Source organism: Vanellus vanellus (assembly GCF_965231255.1).
Source record: "Vanellus vanellus genome assembly, chromosome: 3".
In the NCBI taxonomy this organism is placed as follows: Eukaryota; Metazoa; Chordata; class Aves; order Charadriiformes; family Charadriidae; genus Vanellus; species Vanellus vanellus.
In genome coordinates this window covers 3,082,025-3,102,464 of record NC_138907.1, presented here as the reverse complement: position 1 = coordinate 3,102,464, position 20,440 = coordinate 3,082,025, and the positions used below count along the sequence as shown (strand labels likewise).

Genomic DNA, 20,440 nt, shown 5'->3' with positions numbered 1-20,440 from the left:
CTCAGCAGCTGATTCAGGAGAACTGATCCCCTTTTAAGTTTTGGTGGACTTGGGAGGTTTAATACAGTGAGCTTCTATGACTCCCGTGGGTGCTCTGTCAGCCTCATTTGACAGATGATGTGTGAGTCTATAAGAAAATAAACGCTAATGAACTCTAAAATTTTGTACAAGTGAGGCAGAATTTTGTAAATAGGCTTAGTTTATTTTTACAGATTAGACAACAATTAAATACGTGAATTTTGGGATACATAGGTTCCAATTTCAGGTTTTAAATAGAAGCAGTCATATCAAAAGTAAACACAAATTGAGAGCAGTTGCACCGAGCTTAGTGATGAAGTTAACACTGTGTGACAGAAAAGGTGGTAGACATCTTTGAAGTAAGGTAGAGGTGTTGTAAGAAAAGTGGTAATAATGTCATTAGCCCATAGGGGACACATCTCTTGGCTACGCCTGCTTGTAGTTTGCTTCACAGTAAGAAAAGCTTTATAATAGCATCGTGGAATTATTCGAGCTATTACAAAAAAACAAACAACAAAAAAGCCACCAAGTTTCCACTTTTTAAAGTATGCGATTTTCTTTTGTTGTAGCTATAAATACTCATTCCTTATATTTTATCTGTTCTTTATTGATTTAAAACTTCCTGTTGTGCACTTCATATCTTGTTTTTATTTGAAAATTCTCTTTATCAAGATTTCACAAGTACAAGAGTCATAGTTGGTTGAAATTCATGATATTTGAGTAGGTCCAACCTATTTTCTCCCTCCTTATAATTTGTCTTAGGCATGTGCAATGAGATGTACTTTTCAGTCTAGTATTAATCAATTCAGATATAACCTCTCATGTCCTATATGGTGAGAACTTTCAAGTCTAGCTATAGCTAATAATTTCCACATGCGTTTTTCATTAATGTTGTCATTTTCCAAATTTGACATAAAATGAGTTGACTTATGTTACGTTTTTAGCTTACAATATGACACCTAATATGTGCCTTTTGGATGTAAAGTGGTGATGGTTCTGGAATACGTTGCTTTTGAGTATGAACATTTTATGTATTAATGTATCTGTCACTGCAGAAAAAAACAAAAAGCATGACTCCAGAGCTGCTGATAGGATGGCATCTGCTGTGAATAAACATCTGGGAACAGGAGGAAGACTATTCTGCTTCAGAAGAATTAGGCTCTGTCTAGACTGGGGATTTGACCTGATTACAGCCATTACTGGCTGACAGAAACTATCCATTGATACAATCTATAGAATAGATAGGCAAAGCTGCTGCTTGAGTGTGTGGGACTTACCAGACTAAAACTCTGCCTGATCATGCAAATAGGATTTTGTACCTTTAGATTCTGGATTGTCCCAACGTAACTGCAGCTAAAACCCCTGTAATTTTCACAACCACTTTTGGCAAGGCCGCCGAGGCTATGGACATGAAATAGAGGAGGTTGGTCTTTGGTAGTATAAATGCAACTTAGAGCTAATAAAATAAACATCTATCTAAAAGCTAGTCAGAGAAACACGAACAGTAATAATTTAAAGGAGTTTTGCTATGTTCTGCGACACAGGATCTAGTTGGCTTAAAATCCATAAGCCAGCTCGTTGCCACGAGAGGATTTTACTATGTTGAGGTGATCTTGCAAACCATTAAAACAAGGCTTTTGTAGAAATAATTCATACTTGTAAGTTTTTTTTAATTAGAGTCCAACTGATTAAGTATTGAACATGTATGTAATAAGACCTGAAAAATTTTAAATTACTCATGTAATAGTGATTTCTGTTTAGTGGTAGTTAGTATTTGATGTTTGCTGTTGTTCAGTGCATATGATTTAAATAATATTTTAATTTACTTTTGTAGGAGAATTTGCAGCAGTTGATCATGATGTCTTTGCCAAATGTACTAATAATTGGCAAAAATCCTTTTTCTGGTAAGTTTTTTTAACTAGGATGAAAATGTGTATCGATTTAAATATTTGTATTATTTCACTGGTTATAAAATTCATATACGATTGACCTTATCAAAAGAAGATTGTGTAAATTCTTTTAGCAAATAAGTGGTTTAATAATGATGAGTAACATTTTCTTTGTTCACAACAAAGGTCCAAACATTACAAAAATGTGTTCTGCCCAAACCTCAGCATTGGCTGTCATTAGGATTTATACTGAAACGAAGTGCATTTTCTAGCAACCTATGAGCCACTGATATGACAAAGTATGTTTCATGTATTCAAAGCTAATACGCTTTTGACTTTCTTTACCGAAGCCACCCCTGAGAAAACTGGCAGTTCAATGCATTTCATTTGATCCAACTCCTAATCCTTGTTTTTCCTCCCCCAAAAGTCTCCTGCTTCTCTCGCATCATTACCTGAAAAATACTGCAATTACCTTCTTGCTTTCTCCCCTGAACTGACACTATCTTCTCCATGCTCCCACCTTCTCTGCTTCCAGCTCTGAGAGTTGCAATTTTCAGACCAAGAAAATTAGCCTGTATGGACCCAGCTGACTATCCACAGCCACTTGGGAATCTCTGCACCATGCTCTCAATTCCAGAAGCACGGAGCAGACACACCTGGCCTGCATGGAGCCACTATGGATTGGGCAGAACTTATTTACTTGGGTCTAATGTGTCCCATGTGTTCTACTTCTGATGTTCTAGCACCTCAGCAGAGAGGTTAGGAACTACTCTAACAGGCTGTGTAGCTTCCCCTGGCTTTTTTTATTTATTTAAGATGTCTTATATGCCATGCTTCCATGTATGTGAGACTAGATTTTTCTCATGAGCAAGAAGAACCATCTGTGTTACCTCACTTTTCAATTCCAGGGTTCATAACGTTGATACTTTCCATATCGCATCTGCATATATCTCATTTATGTAGGTATCTTGGTTTAATTGTGTTTTATTTTTACGTTCTGCTTTTGAATATTGCTGCTTTTGCTTCTGAGGTCACAGCCTTTTAAGTTTTTATGTGTGTAGATGCTGTAATCTTATCATATGCACCAAGAAGTGTGAATGTGGTTTCTCCTTTTCCAAAAAAATAGAATCCAGTGTGCTTTTATATTTTGATTGAAGACTTTCTGAAGGTTTTCGAAAGACTCTGTGGATTTGCCTACAGATCAGATTTAATGGAAAAACAGATTAAAAAACACAGGTCATAGTATTGGTTTTGTAGTGACATTTTTTATTCTCTTTAAGATACTGAGATAAAATATGTCTTAACAACATTATCTAGTAGAAGATGAAATTTTATTAAAAATGCACTCCAAAACCCCACAAAGATAATTTAGTATTCAGTTGTATACATATAAACCTGTGCTTTAGTCGTTAATAAAAGCTTCTTCCTGTTTTGAGGCCTCAGCTAAGTCTGTAGCTTTTTTGGTTTGGCAGCTGGAACCTCTGGTGGTGTACGCGTTGCTCTCCTGTGGGGACTTCATTGGATTTGTGAGAAAATACAGACTTTACTGTAGCATAGTCCACACATTAAAATATTTGTTATGTATAGACAATATTCTTGAAGACATTTCAGATTCCTGCTTGAATTCATCATGGTGTTTGATCTGAATGAGAAGAGAGACCTGTTCTTTTGGGTTCCATCCAGAACCTTTCCCCTTTGAAAGTTAAGACTGTTCTTGCTGTGTCAACTTGGAGGGCCTCATCCCTACAGGGACTTCTAAGCTTATTTTCTTTGTTGGGCAAGTGTAGCAAAATCAAACCTCAGTGACCTTTTGAGAGACTCGCTATGTAAATCTGATTGCATCAAGGCAAACCCCCATAGTAAAAGTTGATTCTCTGATAACGATTAGGATTTTGTCCACTAAAGCTTAGGCTGTAGCTGTGATATTTTTTATTTATTTTTTTTAAATAGATCTGTCCCAGTTTTTTGCCTTTGCACTACTTTGCACTTAAGGAATGATTAGTAAAGAAGTACCAGAAGATGACAAATTGCAGAAGACAAGGGCAGATGAGATTTCAGGAGGAGAAATGTGTTTGCCTGTGTCAGAGGCAGTTGGCTAATCAAGGAAAAAGCAGATAAAATGCTGGATTTGAGCTTTGGTAAAAAAGAGGTCATCAGAGACTTTATCAAGAAACATTTCAGTTGAGCTAATTGGCAGGAAGCCAGTTTGAGGAGAAATCTGGAGGAGAAGAGCTACAGCGTGTGACTGTAAATGTTAAATTACAGAGGAAAAGGAGAAAGGAGGTAATGATGAGGTGAATGTTCTTTCGCAAGGGAAGAGGAAGGATTAAAACAAGTTCATATTTCTGAGGAAGCAAGCCAGGGGAGGATGGAAGGCTACAGAGGGTGTGAAAGTCAGGGATAAGAGTGAGTGCAGGGAAGATCACAGAGTAGGATACAGGGTAGGGACAAAGTTCAAGCAGCAAGTTGGAGGGTGTAGAAGAGAATGATCTATTTCTGTATTTGTGATGGAGAAAAAGGAAGAAAAACATACAAGATGGTTGGTAGCAGTGGGAAGCTGAGGTTGTTTGATATTTTGCCATGTTGCTCCAGGGAATTTGGGGGAGAGACACAGAAATGATATTCAGGTAGGCTTTTAAAAGCCAATCAAGAGATGCTGAAGCAGTGAGCAAAGAGATCAGAAATTGCTTAAAAAAGAGGAAAAGTGATTAATTTATTGGGATAAATGAATATAGGATGTGAGATGTTGGGATGGATTTCTTCTATTACAATAACCTTTATTAATGTAAGGCAGCCAGGTGGAATTCCACTTCCTTAGCTGAAGTAGCGTGCTTCTGATGAAACGTGTTCATTGGTGTTTTCTATTTCTATGTGAAAGACTTCACAACTCGAGTCTTCGGGATACAAGAAGGCTGTATAAATGATCAAAGATCTCTCCTTTGAGTTCATGTTGATTGTAATGTAAGAGAAACCTCTTTTGAAAAATTTAAACATTACATGTTCATTGGGATTATACATATCTCCCTCTAAAAGAAGCAGGTTGAGTCAAAGTTGAAAAAATTATTATTATATTGTTATAATAAAACTCCTGAAGCTGAGGAAGGTGGAGAATTTTAGCATCTGTCTTGCATCTCTGCTTTATGGCAGCAGGCTTGACTCTTTACTGAAAGCTATTCAAAGTCTTTGAGGGTTCTGTATCCTTTTAGGTATTTTCTTGATTTCTTTTTAATTTCTTCTTTTGATCAAGATTACTTCATATCTGTAACTTTTGGAGAAGGATTTTGCATTTACTTCACTTACAAAATACTGTGGTGGATCAAATCAAAGGGCAATTTTCTAAGTGCTTCTAAGTGAATGGTTGTTACGTTTTGGGGTGGGGTGGGGTGTCATCCAAAATAGATTTAGTTGCCCAGTGTAGAAGATTGCAAACTGCCATTTTTGGAAAGAACATTCTGGTTGAGCTTTTTTTCAGATGCTTATAATTGTCTTGTGATCATCGGAGTTCATCGGTGGATACCAACTGAGCCCTTTAAAAAAAGGGTCTTCAGTAGCTTAGGTCAGGACTGTGCATACCTTAGTACATGCTAGACTTTCACTGTGGTGTTTGCTATCTGGACTGAGAGTGAGTCTGTTGATGATGGTAGTAGTTATACCAGCTGTGTTGCAGAGTACAGTTTTGCAGAATAAAGGTCAGTTTTCTAGCCAGACCCAGCATTATTATGTTTGACATCATAGCTTTTGTCTGGTTAGCTAACAGTGAAATAAACTATTGGCTGTAATCCAAAGTATATCGTATAAAGGATGCTATTAGGACCCTCTTATGCCTAGTTAGCCCAATGAATAGTGTTTCCTATTTCAGTACAGCACAATGATGTATGGCCATATAAACTTTAGTTCCAACTAGCCTAAGTTGTTTTGCCATCCTTAAAGCATTTGCTTTACGGTGTTTATTTTCTAGGTAGAGCATATATTTAGTAGCAGGACGAGTGTTAAAAAGTAAGAAATGTCTTTACTAATCTGTAAACAGTTCTTTAATCTTCTTCTTTGGGAGATTAAGATGCTTAAAGCCAAATTTGGAAATATATTTTGATTTTTAGATTATAGATTAGAATATCTAGTACAGCTTTATAAAATAATTTAAATTAACTTGTCACCTAACTCTTATAGCTTAGGGGTGGCAAATAATTTAAGCGCTTTTGTAAGTATCTTGAGATAGCTGAGATTACAGTTGAAAACTTTGTTGTATGTCTTCAAAGCAGTTTTGAAAATGTCACTCTTAAGTTTTGCTTTACAAAGGGCTGAAATTGTTTTATCCATTTGGAGCTATTATGGATGTTACGCTATTTGTTAATGCTGAAAGTTGGCATTTAAATGGCAAAAAGGACTAAGCTGAAAGCTGGAAAGATGGGGGTTTCTTCATCTTTTTATTTTCTAAACTAGGTTAACATAAATTATATGAAAATAATGAGAAAACCTGATGTTTTCTGAGGGGTAGGAGAAGAAACTCAAGTTACAATTTTACACCTACCATTTTTTGTTCTTGTTTTCTTCTTAGAGCCAGGTACTGAAGAAATAAAAAAACTCCTCCTGCTTTTACTTGGTTGTGCGGTTCAGGTAAGTTTGATATAAGTGTATATCTGTATGAAATGATTTATGTGTTACTGATCTCTTTTCTTACTATTTTAATACCTGAGGCGGTAGATAACTTTGCCTTCCTTCTTCTAGTGGTACTATGGTATTCCTTGAAAATATGGATATTCTTACAGTTAAGATGGCTACAACTGTACACTTCTTACATTTTATTGTGTGAATATAGTGAACTGTGTATGTAGGATTTCTAATAGTTTATAAATTGTAATATTGTTACTTCACCTGATACTGTAAAGAAAGGAAGAAAATGGTTAAGTACTGAAGAATTATCTTGCTGATGTATCTTATTGAAACTTATTTAATAATTTTTTTTTTATGGACTCCTGTTCTTATTAGGAAAGTTTGTACCTTTCAGCTAATTAAACTGAAAAAATAGGTCAGTCATATGTTCTTAACAACTTAAATAAGCAACTTGAGTACTAGAGGAGGACACTGAAAAAATACCTGTGGAACTCACTGTCGTGAAATTCTAATAAGTAGCTATTTTAAGAAACCTCTTCCTTTCCCCTTTTCAGTAGCTGTTTTTTCTTTATCATTTTATTAGTTTTGGAAGTTGTTGTAATTACTATAACATGGCATAAACCAAATGTTTATTGGTCAACAAAATTATTGGATAATAATTTAGCAATGTGATCATTATAATTTCAGATTTATCATGTTTAGCTCTTGGAAATACAAAGGAAGAATGAAAATATTTGTGATTTTATATATGTGCATGTATCTAAAATAGATAGCTTTATTTTTAGTGTCAGAAAAAAGAAGAATTTATTGAAAGAATCCAAGGTCTGGATTTTGACACAAGAGCAGCTGTTGCAGCTCATATTCAAGAGGTATATTGTTATTTTCCTGGTTTTAATTTTTTTTGGAGGTGGAATATTGTATTTTAAGAAGATTAATTGTATTTGTTCAAAAGCAAGTAAATAAAATAGTTTGTATACGTATTATATTTAGTAAGCAAAAAATGCCTTTCTTTTTTAACTTGATTCACATAAAGATTTAATTATCAAGCTCTTTTGGATTATGTTGTTAAAACAGTACTAGTGAGCAAGCATGTTGCTCCAAGAATTTCTTAGAATTGCAGGAAATTTACTTTAGTGAAATTTTCGTATGCAAACGTAATTATAACATACAATTCAAATCCCATGTAAGTGATATGTAACATATATTATGTCATAGTCACCTTTTGCTTCTTATTTTGCCAGAAGTACAAGTTGTTACTTTCAGTTACACAAGAAATTATTCCATAACGTACAATTTAATTGATTTTAAATGTTTTTTTCATACCTTTTCTAGAGAATTTAACCCATAGTGTTTCAGCTTTTTTTTCTTAGGCTTCCTTTCTGCTCTTACAATTTAAAGAGGGTGGGTTTTTTTTCTCTTCCATTTTATTCCATGTAGGTAACTCATAATCAGGAAAATGTGTTTGATCTGCAGTGGATGGATGTCATTGTATTGACACAAGAGTACGTTGAACCTCTCTTGAAAAATATGGCGTTACATTTAAAAAGACTTATAGATGAAAGAGATGAGCACTCAGAGGTATGGATGTGGTTTGTTGCATAAGAGAAATATAAAGAAATAATTTTCTGAAAATGATACAGCTTACCATTTTTATAACTAATAGTGTAATATATGTTCTGATAGCATAAATAAGCTAGAATTCCTTACTGCCAGAGAGGTGTTTGAGGTAGTTACAGTGTGCATACTAGTTGTTGAATACTATGACAAACTAGAAAAGATAATAGCAGATGATGTTTTTCATGTAACCAGTGTCTGAAACAACTTTAAATAACATTCTTCTGTAGTTGAAAACAGAAAATCCAAAGCTCTAGCAGCTGAATTTTCCGGGAGTCGGTAACCTGTCAGTTTGCAAGCCAGTGACTGAAAGGTGCCCGTTATATTACTGTATCCTATTGTACAGCTTTGAGTGAACTGGAGCGGAATTCATACTAGGACGTGAGGTCTTACAAGCTTATCATGAGGTACAATCATTGTACTGTGTGAGAATCAAGAAACAGAAATGTTTTTAATGAAAATTGCAAGTTATGAATCGTCTTGGTGATCTCAGATTTGCCCCTCCGTAGAGTGTGGATATGTTCATGTTGCAGTTATTCCGAATATTCCTTTGACAGTCAGAAACTGTCTTTCCAGTTCACTGCCTTGATAAGAGTAAACCAGAAAGTTAACAGTGAAGGGAGAGGATTTGTGGTAATACTTTTTTGCAACACAAAGGAAGAGTAACGTTAAAAAAGAAGAGATCTTCATATTAGGATAACACCTTTATTTATATGATGAAATAGGAATATTCCTATAGGTCTCATGCTTTATTCAGTTGACTTGGGTGCTGCTGCTCGCTGAAGAACACCAGCTTCTTCAGAGATTTGTATTTATCCTCATGTTCAAGGAATTCATGCCATTTCATTACCCAATCCAAGCACTGATAATTTTGTGGCAGTGTGCCCAGGTGGCCAAGAAGGTCAATAGCAACCTGGTCTGCATCAGAAATAGTGCTGCCAGCAGAACTAGGGATGTGATTGTCCCCCTGTACTCGGCACTGCTGAGACCGCACCTGGAATACTGTGTTCAGTTTTGGGCCCCTCTCTACAAGAAAGACACTGAGGCACTGGAGCATGTTCAGAGAAGGGCATTGAAGCTGGTGAGGGGGTCCAGAGCACAAGTCTTATGAGGAGCAGCTGAGGGAACGGGGGTGGTTTAGTCTGGAGAAAAGGAGGCTCAGGGGAGACCTCTCCACAACTACCTGAAAGGAGGGTGTAGCAAGGTGGGCATTGGTCTGTTCTACCAAGTATCAGGCGATAGGACAAGAGGAGACAGCTTCAAGTTGCACCAGTGGAGGTTTAGATTGGATATTGGGACAAATTTCTTCACCAAAATGGTTGTCGAGCATTGGAACAGGCTGCCCAGGGAAGGGGTTGAGTCACTGTCCATGGAGGTATTTAAAAGACCTGTAGATGTTTATTGGACATGGTTTAATGGTGGATGTGGCAGTGCGAGGTTAACAGTTGGACTCAATTATCTTAAAGGCCTAAATGATTCTATGACTTGGAAGTCTAAATTTGAGTAGTTTTAAGAGTAGCCAAATGGTACTGTTAAATAGCTGTGACTGAAGTATAGAGGTGTACATAGGGCTTCTGAGTTAGTTCTTTTATAGCAAAACTTTTCCATTATTCTTGCTTCATTTCAGTCTTTGATTGATTTATTAAGGCAGTGAATGATAGTAGTTTCTGACATATAAATGGCGCTCTGAATGCAATTTGCAATTCTGTGCTTTTTTTTCTCTTTTTTCCTTTTTTTTTTTTCCTAATTTCTTAGACTATCATTGAACTCTCAGAAGAACGGGACTGTCTCCGTTTTCTACCTCATGCATCAGCAGCGCAATCACCTTGTGGATCTCCTGGCATGAAACGCACTGAAAGCAGACAGCACCTGTCAGTAGAGCTAGCAGATGCCAAAGCAAAGATAAGAAGGCTTAGGCAAGAGCTGTGAGTACACCTAGATTGCAGAAGTGTGTTGAGTCGTAGCGTTTTAAAATTCTGTTGATTTTGCACAAAGTAGTACTCTAGACAAATTCTTCGTTCCTTCAAATGGCAGATTAGTTTTAAGTGCTTTTTTAGTTATTGCACCCCAGGAAGCCTATTTTTAGCATGTAAGCATATTTGTGGACCGGTGTGACAAATACAACTTTTCCTTTGTGTTTGGCTTAATCTGTATTGTGAACTGCATTGATGTTTTAACCATAAACATACTGAAATCAGTGAACTAGTGCTGTGGTAATTTTGTATCTTTTGTGCTGAACTATCTGAAAAACTAACTATGTTTGAGCAATCAGACTTCGAGTTTACTGGCAGGGGTGGTTATTTATGTCTGAGGAATAATGTAATTTGTAAAATGAGTACATTTTATAGCTTGCGTCAGTTATGGTTTCATACAGTTTCCGACTTGCTACATTCATCCAGTTAAGGGAGTGCTGTCTTGTCCCCCTGGTGCTGACTCCTTAGCTAAGGGACGTGTTCCCCTCCTTCACCTCATCCAAGTACTGTGGAAATTCAGTCCCATTGTACCAAAGATCTTTGTTTCTTGGCTTTTCGTATTCTAATGACAACCTGTTTTATCAGGTAGCATAAAGTCACAATTAAAGGTAGCATAAAGCCACAATTATCAGCTCGCTGGTCTGCTCTTATCAGAGTCTGTTGATCAGATCATCTCTAGCTGGCTGGATTAAGTATCTGGTTGATTTACTCAGAGGATCCCCTTCCCCCACTGCATCTTGGTCTTCGTGAAGAATAGAGGACAAAAAGATACGGCTCTTTTTTTTCTGATGTCTGTATTATTATGTGTCTACTGAAATGAGCCCGCCCAGGATATTCTATAAACAGCTGCACCAAGAAAATTAGTGAAAAAATTGCTGTTATTAGTTTGATTGACAGTTAATAGATAGCCTAAACAGTGAACACTGGTATGTTCTGTATAATTTAGTACAATCCTCTCTAGTCTGTAGCTGAAGCATGCAATTAGGGCAACAGTGATGGCTCGGAACATTTCACATTTTGCACTCCTGTTTGAATTCGATTTGTAAATAAATTTCCTTTACGCGTAGCAGTATACTAGACTTTGATAAATTTACTTCTGTCTGTAGCATTTGGTATTAAATGCTGCATTTATTTGATAAATTTAAAATTAGATTCATTCCAGAGCTGAAAATATTCAGCTTTAAATTTATTTATAATCTGGTTTTGGCAATGAACCTTCATGTCTGGTTTAGTATGCACTGCAACTAATATAATTTCATACAAAAGGTCTGTAAAGGTTTTTTTCTTTGCAGCACCATATACCAACAGTTGGATGCAAAACAGCGATTTGGGGCTTATAATATAAAAACTCCAGAACTGGAAATTGCACACCTAATTTTCTATATAAAGTCCCGTGTGTTTCTATATAGAAAAATAATGTAGGAATATGAATGTTAATAGGAAAGTTATAGTAATCTAACATAATACATTTATATTTCTTTATGGTTTCTGAACACCCGTGTAGAGGGAAAACTTGGATATCTGCTATGAACAATGGTGTTGTACTGAGCTATATGCAGATGAACCCTTGTATGCTTGTAGGCTGTCAACGACCATTTTGAAACTATGTATGGTTGCAAAAAGATTAATCATTGTGAGATTGGCTCATTTTTTAAAATAACTGCTCTAGTTTTGTTTAAAATAAATGTATTTTTGTTAGTATGGTTACTTTTAGATTGTATTATACATTTCAGTCCATTAAATTCTCTTATTTCCCCCTTTTCTATCTCTGTTTTGTTTCATACTTGTATTTCAAAATATTAAATGATACAGTAACATGTTTGAGTATGCAATACATCTTTCAAGGATATACAATTTTGGATGTGGCAAGTTCTTTCAACCATGAATACTGTTTGTTCTGAAGTGCAATTGTATTTTGAACATTAGGTATTCTGTGGTTTTGAGTGAATTAAATATTTCCTTTGCACTTACTCATTGTTTAATGAACTCATTTTTTAACAAACTCATTTTTTGAGCATTGAGAAATGACTGTTAGCTGGAAGTTAAGAATGAGTTCTGTAAAAATTGTAGTATTCTATGTCAATTTGTTACACATTTCTGAATAGACTAAAGCAGACACTGTGTTCTTTTGATAAAATTAAAACTTGTTATGCATTTCATAAAATTAAGGTTATTAAATAGTATCTTCTTTTAATGAGAAAGGCACCTGAAAACCTTAATTTTCTGCTGTAAGAAAAAGAAAAGTTACAAAAATATAAAAGTTTTTAAAATTGGATGCATCAATAATCATTGTCTGGTGCTCCTGGAAAATATTTGGACCTTTTCAGTGTATATTTTGAAATTATTCTAAGTTTGCTTTTGGATGTGAATCTCCTGGTACACATTCATGTGTATTGTTTGGGGGTTTTTTGCCAACAAAAATTCCTTATCCCTTATCACAAAAAAATCCCTTATTATACCCTAATGTTTTCTGCCCAACATAAATAGGAAATCTTAGTGAACGATTTAAAGGACCATGAAAAGTCTAACCCAATTAAAAAGATCAGATATAGACTAAAACCTAAAGAATATCTAAAGCGTAAAGGCATACTTAAGTTTTACACTCTCATGTCCATGAAATTCTGGGTTAAATAAGGGAAATCTCATTAACTCAGTGTTCTCTTCTCAAACAAGATGATAATTATCAAGTTTTGCAATCATATTTAACTGTGTTGTGTTTTCTCTTTTAAGTGAGGAAAAGACTGAGCAGTTGCTTGACTGTAAACAAGAACTTGAACAGATGGAAGCTGAACTAAAGAGACTTCAGCAAGAGGTATGGGTTTTGTAAATCTATAGTTTAAAAACAAGTGGTCAAAAAAACCCTGCTGCCATCAGAACGATTTTCCCCCTGCTTTTCTTGTATTAGCAAGTATGTTTTCATGCATTTTTTTTATTCTGCACTCTGAATAAGATCTTGTGTAATTTATTCCTTTATTTGGTCTGGTATGCTGGAAAAATATTCTAGGTTAGGTTAGTATTTCTTCTCTAATTTTTTTTCCCACATTCAAGCAATTTACCACCAACATATCCTATGAGTGTATATGTGCTGAATACTCAAAACCAATGCAATCAAATTTTGTCTGGTTTTATTTATACTTTGAGTCTGAGTTGATAATGAGGGAAAACATCTGATTCATTTATTACTAGGTTATGAGTCTATAAAATTATTGGGGGTCATTTGAGAGTATTATCTATAAAAGAAAGGTGCTGTTCTGAAATTTACAAATACGTAAATAACTCTCCTTGAAAAGGGCTGATGCTGTTTTCTTGGAAATACATCATCTGGACTGAGCCTCTAAAATATTTTTTCTTTACTGTTCTCAGAATTAACTTGTGATATCCCTCTGGGTTTTTTTTTAACTGCAATTTAAATAATGAAGCAGCTATGTTATCCTTCGTGCCTTTAATTTCTTTATTTTCGTATTTTCTAGAATATGAATTTACTCTCAGATGCCCGTTCTGCCAGAGTGTATAGAGATGAATTAGATGCTCTTCGTGAGAAGGCAATTCGAGTCGACAAGCTTGAAAGTGAAGTCAGCCGGTATAAAGAGAGGCTGCATGATATTGAATTCTACAAAGCTAGAGTGGAGGTATATTAAGGAAAGACATTACTGAATAACCATCATTTTTTGTTTGCTGTGGCTTTTTCAAAGTTATTTTGATGGCTTAAACATTGTGACGTGAAAACAGTGTTATAGCTTCTTGCTCTGGGATATATGATAGTCAGTCTTTTGTGATAAATTACAGTTTTTAGGTAAGAGTCCCTATGTCTAATGGCATGCAGTCTCATTTGAGATCAGCAGTATTCACCATAGCTCTAAGCTAGCAAGATCAGTAGGAGCCTCTGTTTAGGATAACATGTATCGAGAAACCCAAGGAGGAATTAATTAAAAATATGCTATAAATGTAATAATTTCTTTCTTCTCTTGTGGATCTCCAAAGAGAATGTAATTTTCTAAGTAAAGTGTTGAGGAAATAGTGGCTGTACGCATAAATGAGTATAGGACAACAGCATTCCATGGATAAAATGTGCCAAGAAAGGATGCACTGACACCAGGCAAGAGAGACTTGCATTTTTGTCATTAAGTTAGAAGTTTAGGAAACAAATCATCAACGTGCAGGATTTTATTAGGCCATCATTCTGTCTGTAAGTGGCAGATTTATTGGCCAAATGCCCAGGTGGCAGAATTTGTGAAAGAAACAATTACTTGTGGGAGTCAAAAACTAATCACAGAATCACAGAGTGGTCAGGGTTGGAAGGCACCTCTGGAGATCATCTAGTCCAACCCCCCTGCCTGAGCAGGGTCACCTACAACAGGTTGCACAGGACGGCGTCCAGGCGGGTTTTGAACGTCTCCAGAGTGGAGACTCCACAACCTCTCTGGGCAGCCCGTGCCAGTGCTCTGCCACTCTCAAAGTAAGTGAAAGTTTAAAGACATTTTCAAGGTGGTCATTAAAAAATAAAGACTCCTAGACAAGCAGGGAGAACTCAAAATGAATGTTCATTGGAGCAAATATGATGTTGCCTAGATGTAGTTTTTGAGATACTGGTATGAGGCCCTTTCTTTAGAGTAAAAATAGCCAAAAAGCAAACCCAAGATACTGGGCTGATTTATGGTAACAGAACATTTTTACATAACTTCTTTATTTAATGTGGCCTCTTGGATTCACAGGCCTGGATGGGATCTTGGGAACTCATGCAGTCCTTCTGCTTTAAGAAAGGGGTTTTTATATACCCGTACCACTCCAAATGAATGTTTGACATTAATCGGTGCTTTAAGACCTGAGTGATGAAGTGTCCACAGCCTTTCATGGCAGCCTTTTTCTTGTCTGAAGACTGTGACATGTCAGGTGTCCTCTCTCCTAGTTCTTTGTGCTCTACAGCCCCACAGCATTCTGCATTACAAGGTGTTTTTTTTTGTTTCTCTGGGTTCTGTTTTAGAACATAAATTAAGTCAGAACTTAAAATTGAGTCCCTGAAACAGCATCTCATACTCTAATTATGGTTTCACCAGTTCTGAATACAGTGGAAAGATGACTTCTCTCTACACCTTCTAATATAGCAACTCCTAAGCAATATCTCAATGTTGTGATCTGTGGTAACCTCCAGATTTTCTTGACACAGAACTGCTGCCTAGACATGGTAGAATATCCCCAATGTTCTAGTTATCATGTCAGAAAAATGTCATAATACTAATGACCAATGATACAGCATCATCTGGAAAGAGACTTCTTTCTTTGAATGTTTAAAACTTAAAACTTTTTAATGAATGTATACTTCATATGTCACAGCATAAAATAACTACTGCTGATAAAAGCTACTGTTGATGAGATCGTAAATACTGCAAGGCAAAACCCAAAACTTCTTAATGTTCAATTGTGGATCCTTCATCCAGAACTTCTGATAATAGCTTTGGTCAGAAATAAAGCATATCAACTGACACGGGATATTTTACTCATATTTCATGAGTAAAATTGCCAATTACATGCTTTTGCATACTATTATTTTCATCAGATGCCCTTGAAAAAATTCCTCTATATACATAAATTAAAGCTGTTTAGGACTTTTGAATATGGTTGGCTGTATTTTAAGCATGCAGTTGCATTTTCAGCATCACGTCCTGACTTTGGGCTTAAGTAAGTTTGCCCAATTGCCTGTAAACCTAATTATGACCTGTAGGAGATGACTCTTGGGTTTTGTTCTCCATTTCCTACAATCCAAATATTAGAGAGTTCGGTCTGATAAGTTATGGATTGAAAAGAGCATCTACATCAGTCTTCAGTCTTTGGCAGTGGCCAATAGTAGGTGCTTAGAGGAGAGTAAAAGAACAGGGCAAGCACTTGGTGATATGTTCTTATTATGCTGTCCCAGCCTCCGGCAGCCTCTGCTTAGGAAAATCATACTCAGAGGTGGTACTTTTGAACTTTTTGGCCTTCTCTTGCATGAATTAGATAACTTCTCAACACACATAAGCCTTTTCATCTACACAATCATGTAGCAATAGACTCCACAATTCAATTACATGGGGTGTGAAGTACTTTTTGTTTGTGTTGAGCCTGATACCCGTAATTTTTATTTGATGTCAGCCTCTCGCTTAGTTGTAGTTCATATATGTGTAATACATCTTTCCAGATCACATCTCAAATAACAGAGATGTTTGTAGTTTGATTGTAATTATGAACACCTTATTTATTCTTAAGGGTTTAGGTACTATTTAATTTCTCTTGTAGTTACATAAAATATTCTTTTCATAAAAATTTCGTAAGTTACAGTTGTGTGAAATTGCTGTAAATTTTTTTTTTTTATAAAGTCTGTTACAGCCTCCAAATGAATGTTTTGGCATTACAGCAACATTTCTAAAACTAGTTATGATGTGTAAATACTTCCGTTGTTTTTTTGTTGCTTAATTCTTGCAGGAGTTAAAGGAAGACAATCAAGTGTTGCTAGAAACAAAGACAATGTTGGAAGATCAATTAGAGGGGACCCGAGCCCGTTCTGATAAATTACATGAGTTAGAAAAAGAGAATCTACAATTAAAAGCTAAATTACATGATATGGAGATGGTAAGTGTAAATAGAGGATAACAAAAAAAACTGATATGCATTGGATTTCATTTCTATTTTTAATAAAAGAAGAACTTCCACAGAAAATTGTGTGGGATAGGGGGGAAGATAATGTCCTGATTTACTAACACTTTTCAGATATGGTTTCCTGCATTAGCTTTGGTTCTGACTAGGGAAGGAAAAATTGCAAAGGCAGTACTCTTCTTAAGGCAGTACAGTGTTTAATCGGTCAATTAAAATATGATAATAAATAGAGTCATTAGTAAGAACAATAGGATCTTTTTTTTTTTTTTTTAATGTGAAGGTAGTCTGTTGTCACTTAAATAGTTAGATAAAAGAGGTTATTTTAACCAGTTCTTCTCCAAAACCTAAATATTCTAAAATATAAAGTCATAATTTGTCTGGGTGCTTTGGTTTGGTTTTGGTTTTTTTTTTTTTTTTTAGTTTTCCTTAAGGGGTGATAGATTATTACCTTCTGATTACTTTCATTTTCTGCAAAATGTTGAGAGTTGCAGCTGCAGCTTATTCCTGTTAAAGTAGCATGTGTGGGGAGAGGGGTTTATAAAGAGCCAGGTGAGATGCTCTTATCATGGACCCAGTCCTGTTACAGCTTTTTGCATCAAAGTAGGCTTATGATAGTTTAGAGAAGGTAAAATTTTGCTTCTCTGTCCATTTGTTTTTTGTGTGTGCTATCAAGCTGTGCTTATCATGTATACTTTCTTCACTGATATTCTGAGAGAAGTGATCTTTGAAAAAGAGTAAGTAGTCATTACCACAGGTTATAATGAGAAGAGGTTCTCTGCATATTTTTCTTTACTGGTTGTTACACTTCTTTTCTAAGGTCTCCATTATTTTGTCTGTTCTTCTGTGTGTCTCGCTATGTATTAGCAAATCATAAAATGCACTTGGCATTTCTCTGTGACATACAAGATACTAAAATACTTTGTGCATGTTGAGACAGTTTTTAAAGTTCCATGTGAAATAATTTTTAAGGAGCGTGATATGGACAGAAAGAAGATTGAGGAACTCATGGAGGAAAATATGACTCTAGAAATGGCTCAGAAACAAAGTATGGATGAATCATTGCATCTTGGCTGGGAACTTGAACAGATAAATAGGACTACTGAACTTTCTGAAGGTAAACATAGTAATACTTGCAAACCGATAAAACAGAAAAATTGAAAGCTCAGAGGCTGGACAGCATTAGGAAATTACAGCTCCTGACTTCTAAAGTACAGTATCTTTTGTCCTCTGTCCTCTGGAGACATGACAATTTTGGGGTTATTTTTGTGTTTTTGTTGTGTTTGGGTTTTTTACACAGTCCCTTGTATCCTTGGAGATACATCCTATGTTAAAAGTCTCATTCTTGTGATTCTTGTTCACTTAAACAGAGATGTAAAACCCATAAATACCTCGGAGTTACATTGTGTTGCCATTCAGGCTTCTATACCGTGTAGTGCAGATCATGAGTCTTCTTGCTTTACTGTTCTTAAAGTTAAGAAAGATTTGTTAAGGCTTTTCAGAGTAATTGTTTGCAGAGATATCTGTGGCAAAAATTTTGACTCTTCCAGTATACCATACCTGGTCATACACTGGATCCCATAGAAAGGGTTTGTGGGAATTTAGAGATAAGTCCTCAGCTACAGGAAACAAATCTCTGCTGTGATTGGGAACTGTAGGATGAGTAGGACCTTTCTTTTTATGCATCTGCAGTGTTGTCTGTTGGGTAAGGAGGATGGGTTATTAATCTGAACTAGCTCTATTCACCAAGAAGGTATTGGAGGACTGTCAAAGGCTTCTAAATCCTCTGAGTTTAAAAATCCAAAGTCCAAGAACTCCACATAATAAATAACCTTTTTTTTTTATGGTGATTTTCATTTATAGTGCCACAGAAGTCACTTGGTCATGAAGTAAATGAACTGACATCAAGCAGATTACTGAAGTTGGAAATGGAGAACCAAAGTCTACTGAAGACAGTAGAAGAACTACAAAGTGCAGTGGGTTCTGTAGAAGGCAGTAGTTCAAGGACTCTGAAAATGGAAAAAGAAAACCAAAGACTTAGCAAAAAGGTAATCATCAGTGTATGTTTGCATTGCGTATGAGTTTCATAATGTTGCTCAGCATCTTCTTTCTAAAGGGTAATTTTATGAATTGCTGTTATTTTGGGTAAAATATTACTGGGGTCTACATGGTGTTATGGTATTTGTAAGTTTATCGTAAAAAAGAAAACCACCTCGGAGAGGTTTTTCTCTTTAGTTATGCTTTTTTATTGACGTAACAGTGTGACTGTTTTATTCAGAAAGGTCTTATCAGTGAGGAAAAAATCATGTTAATATTGGGGATATAATGAATAATGAAAGTTTTATGATACTTCAGAACATTATTTTAATTGTTGTAATTATTAAGCAGTGGAAAGTATGTGTACATAGACTTACTAGCCAGTCTTCATCTAAACAGAAAACTTGGTCCCATGTCCTCATTCATAACTGAGAGAAGATGGGCCAAGGAATTGATGAGCAAGTGAGGAGGAGTTTGTCAGATTTGTCTGTGCTGATCTACAATATTTTACTCTCTAAATCATGTATATCAAATACATAAGAGGGGTAATTACAGTAGACTGAAATGTCTAAAGTTTCTGAAATATCTGCTGAAGTAAAAGCTATGTCAGGCGTTAGAGAGACTATTCTTAGAGATGGGTGGGTAGGAGATAATTAAAAAAAAATAAATTGAAAGAAATCCCTGCTGTATTCCATACTTTCACGCTTTTTCTGATTTCTTAATGACGTGGTATTTTTTGCAGCAGCCTGTGTGCTGCTTTGAGTTTCTGTACAGTACCAGAAAGACAGCTAGGAGGATACAAAAGAAAGGAATAGGTATAAGAAGCAAGCAATAGTAGGTCCTTGTGGTTGTCTGATACTGTTCTTACCACTTTGGATGTCTGGCAACATGTTCTTTTTCTCACTTGCTCCTAAAAACGATGTTCTGAACAGTGATCACTTCAGCAAAAAGCATGAAGTTGAACAAAATGTCTGTTATGCATCCTATATACGTAGTCTACCTCTACCTGGGCATACTTTCTCTTAAACCGCTTGTAGAGAGGGTCTTATAAATATGATGTACAGTGACTACAGGGACTCCCAGTGCCTAGTTGGTAGCTGGACTGGTGATGGGTAAGTTTGGTTCCCAGACAGAGGCTGACTGCATCCCTGCTGGGGTGATTGAGCCAGTTACTTCTCCTTTGAAAAACCAGTGAAAGTGCCAATAACCATGTAAAACAGGCATTGGTCTGCTACATACGGGACTGGGAAAGTCTAAATTCAAGAGGAAGAGGGAGAGGGAAGCAAAAGACTGGTCAAGTGTTAGTATTCTTGTCCTAAGAGAAAGATTTAATTCGGCTTTTGGCCTAATTGATGCCATGCTTTTTGCATATTTCCAATCAACAAATTGCTTCACAGAGGAAGAAATTCCATTCTACTGCCTTTTTGTGGTTTTATTTCTCAGTATTATTTAGCACTGTTTTAATGTATAATTCAGATAATTTGTTTTTAAAAGTATTCCCTCTACCTGGAGTCAGAGTTATGTCTGGACTCCTCTAGGACTGGGGTATGTGGATGGAGTTCACATAGTATATAAACCTTCCAGCAGATGATTGTTTAAAAATACGTGTTGCTTGCAAGTAACTAATTATAACTTCGATATGACAGAAAAATCACACTTGGTTATTTTCACTCA

The 20,440-nt window shown here is 35.8% G+C and overlaps 1 protein-coding gene across 1 annotated transcript in view; it reads left to right on the top strand.

Moving 5' to 3' along the window:
• The window catches only part of CCDC88A (coiled-coil domain containing 88A), a gene marked incomplete at its 5' end in the record, with an annotated part of 73,636 nt that overhangs the window by 23,358 nt on the left and 29,838 nt on the right, over nucleotides 1-20,440 (top strand). The window contains 10 exons of the mRNA XM_082480218.1: nucleotides 1,853-1,922; nucleotides 6,463-6,521; nucleotides 7,304-7,387; nucleotides 7,956-8,096; nucleotides 9,888-10,057; nucleotides 12,836-12,917; nucleotides 13,576-13,734; nucleotides 16,562-16,708; nucleotides 17,702-17,846; nucleotides 18,593-18,777. Of these exons, the coding sequence (XP_082336344.1) occupies nucleotides 1,853-1,922; nucleotides 6,463-6,521; nucleotides 7,304-7,387; nucleotides 7,956-8,096; nucleotides 9,888-10,057; nucleotides 12,836-12,917; nucleotides 13,576-13,734; nucleotides 16,562-16,708; nucleotides 17,702-17,846; nucleotides 18,593-18,777 (1,242 nt within the window). The remainder of the gene's footprint in view (nucleotides 1-1,852; nucleotides 1,923-6,462; nucleotides 6,522-7,303; nucleotides 7,388-7,955; nucleotides 8,097-9,887; nucleotides 10,058-12,835; nucleotides 12,918-13,575; nucleotides 13,735-16,561; nucleotides 16,709-17,701; nucleotides 17,847-18,592; nucleotides 18,778-20,440) is intronic.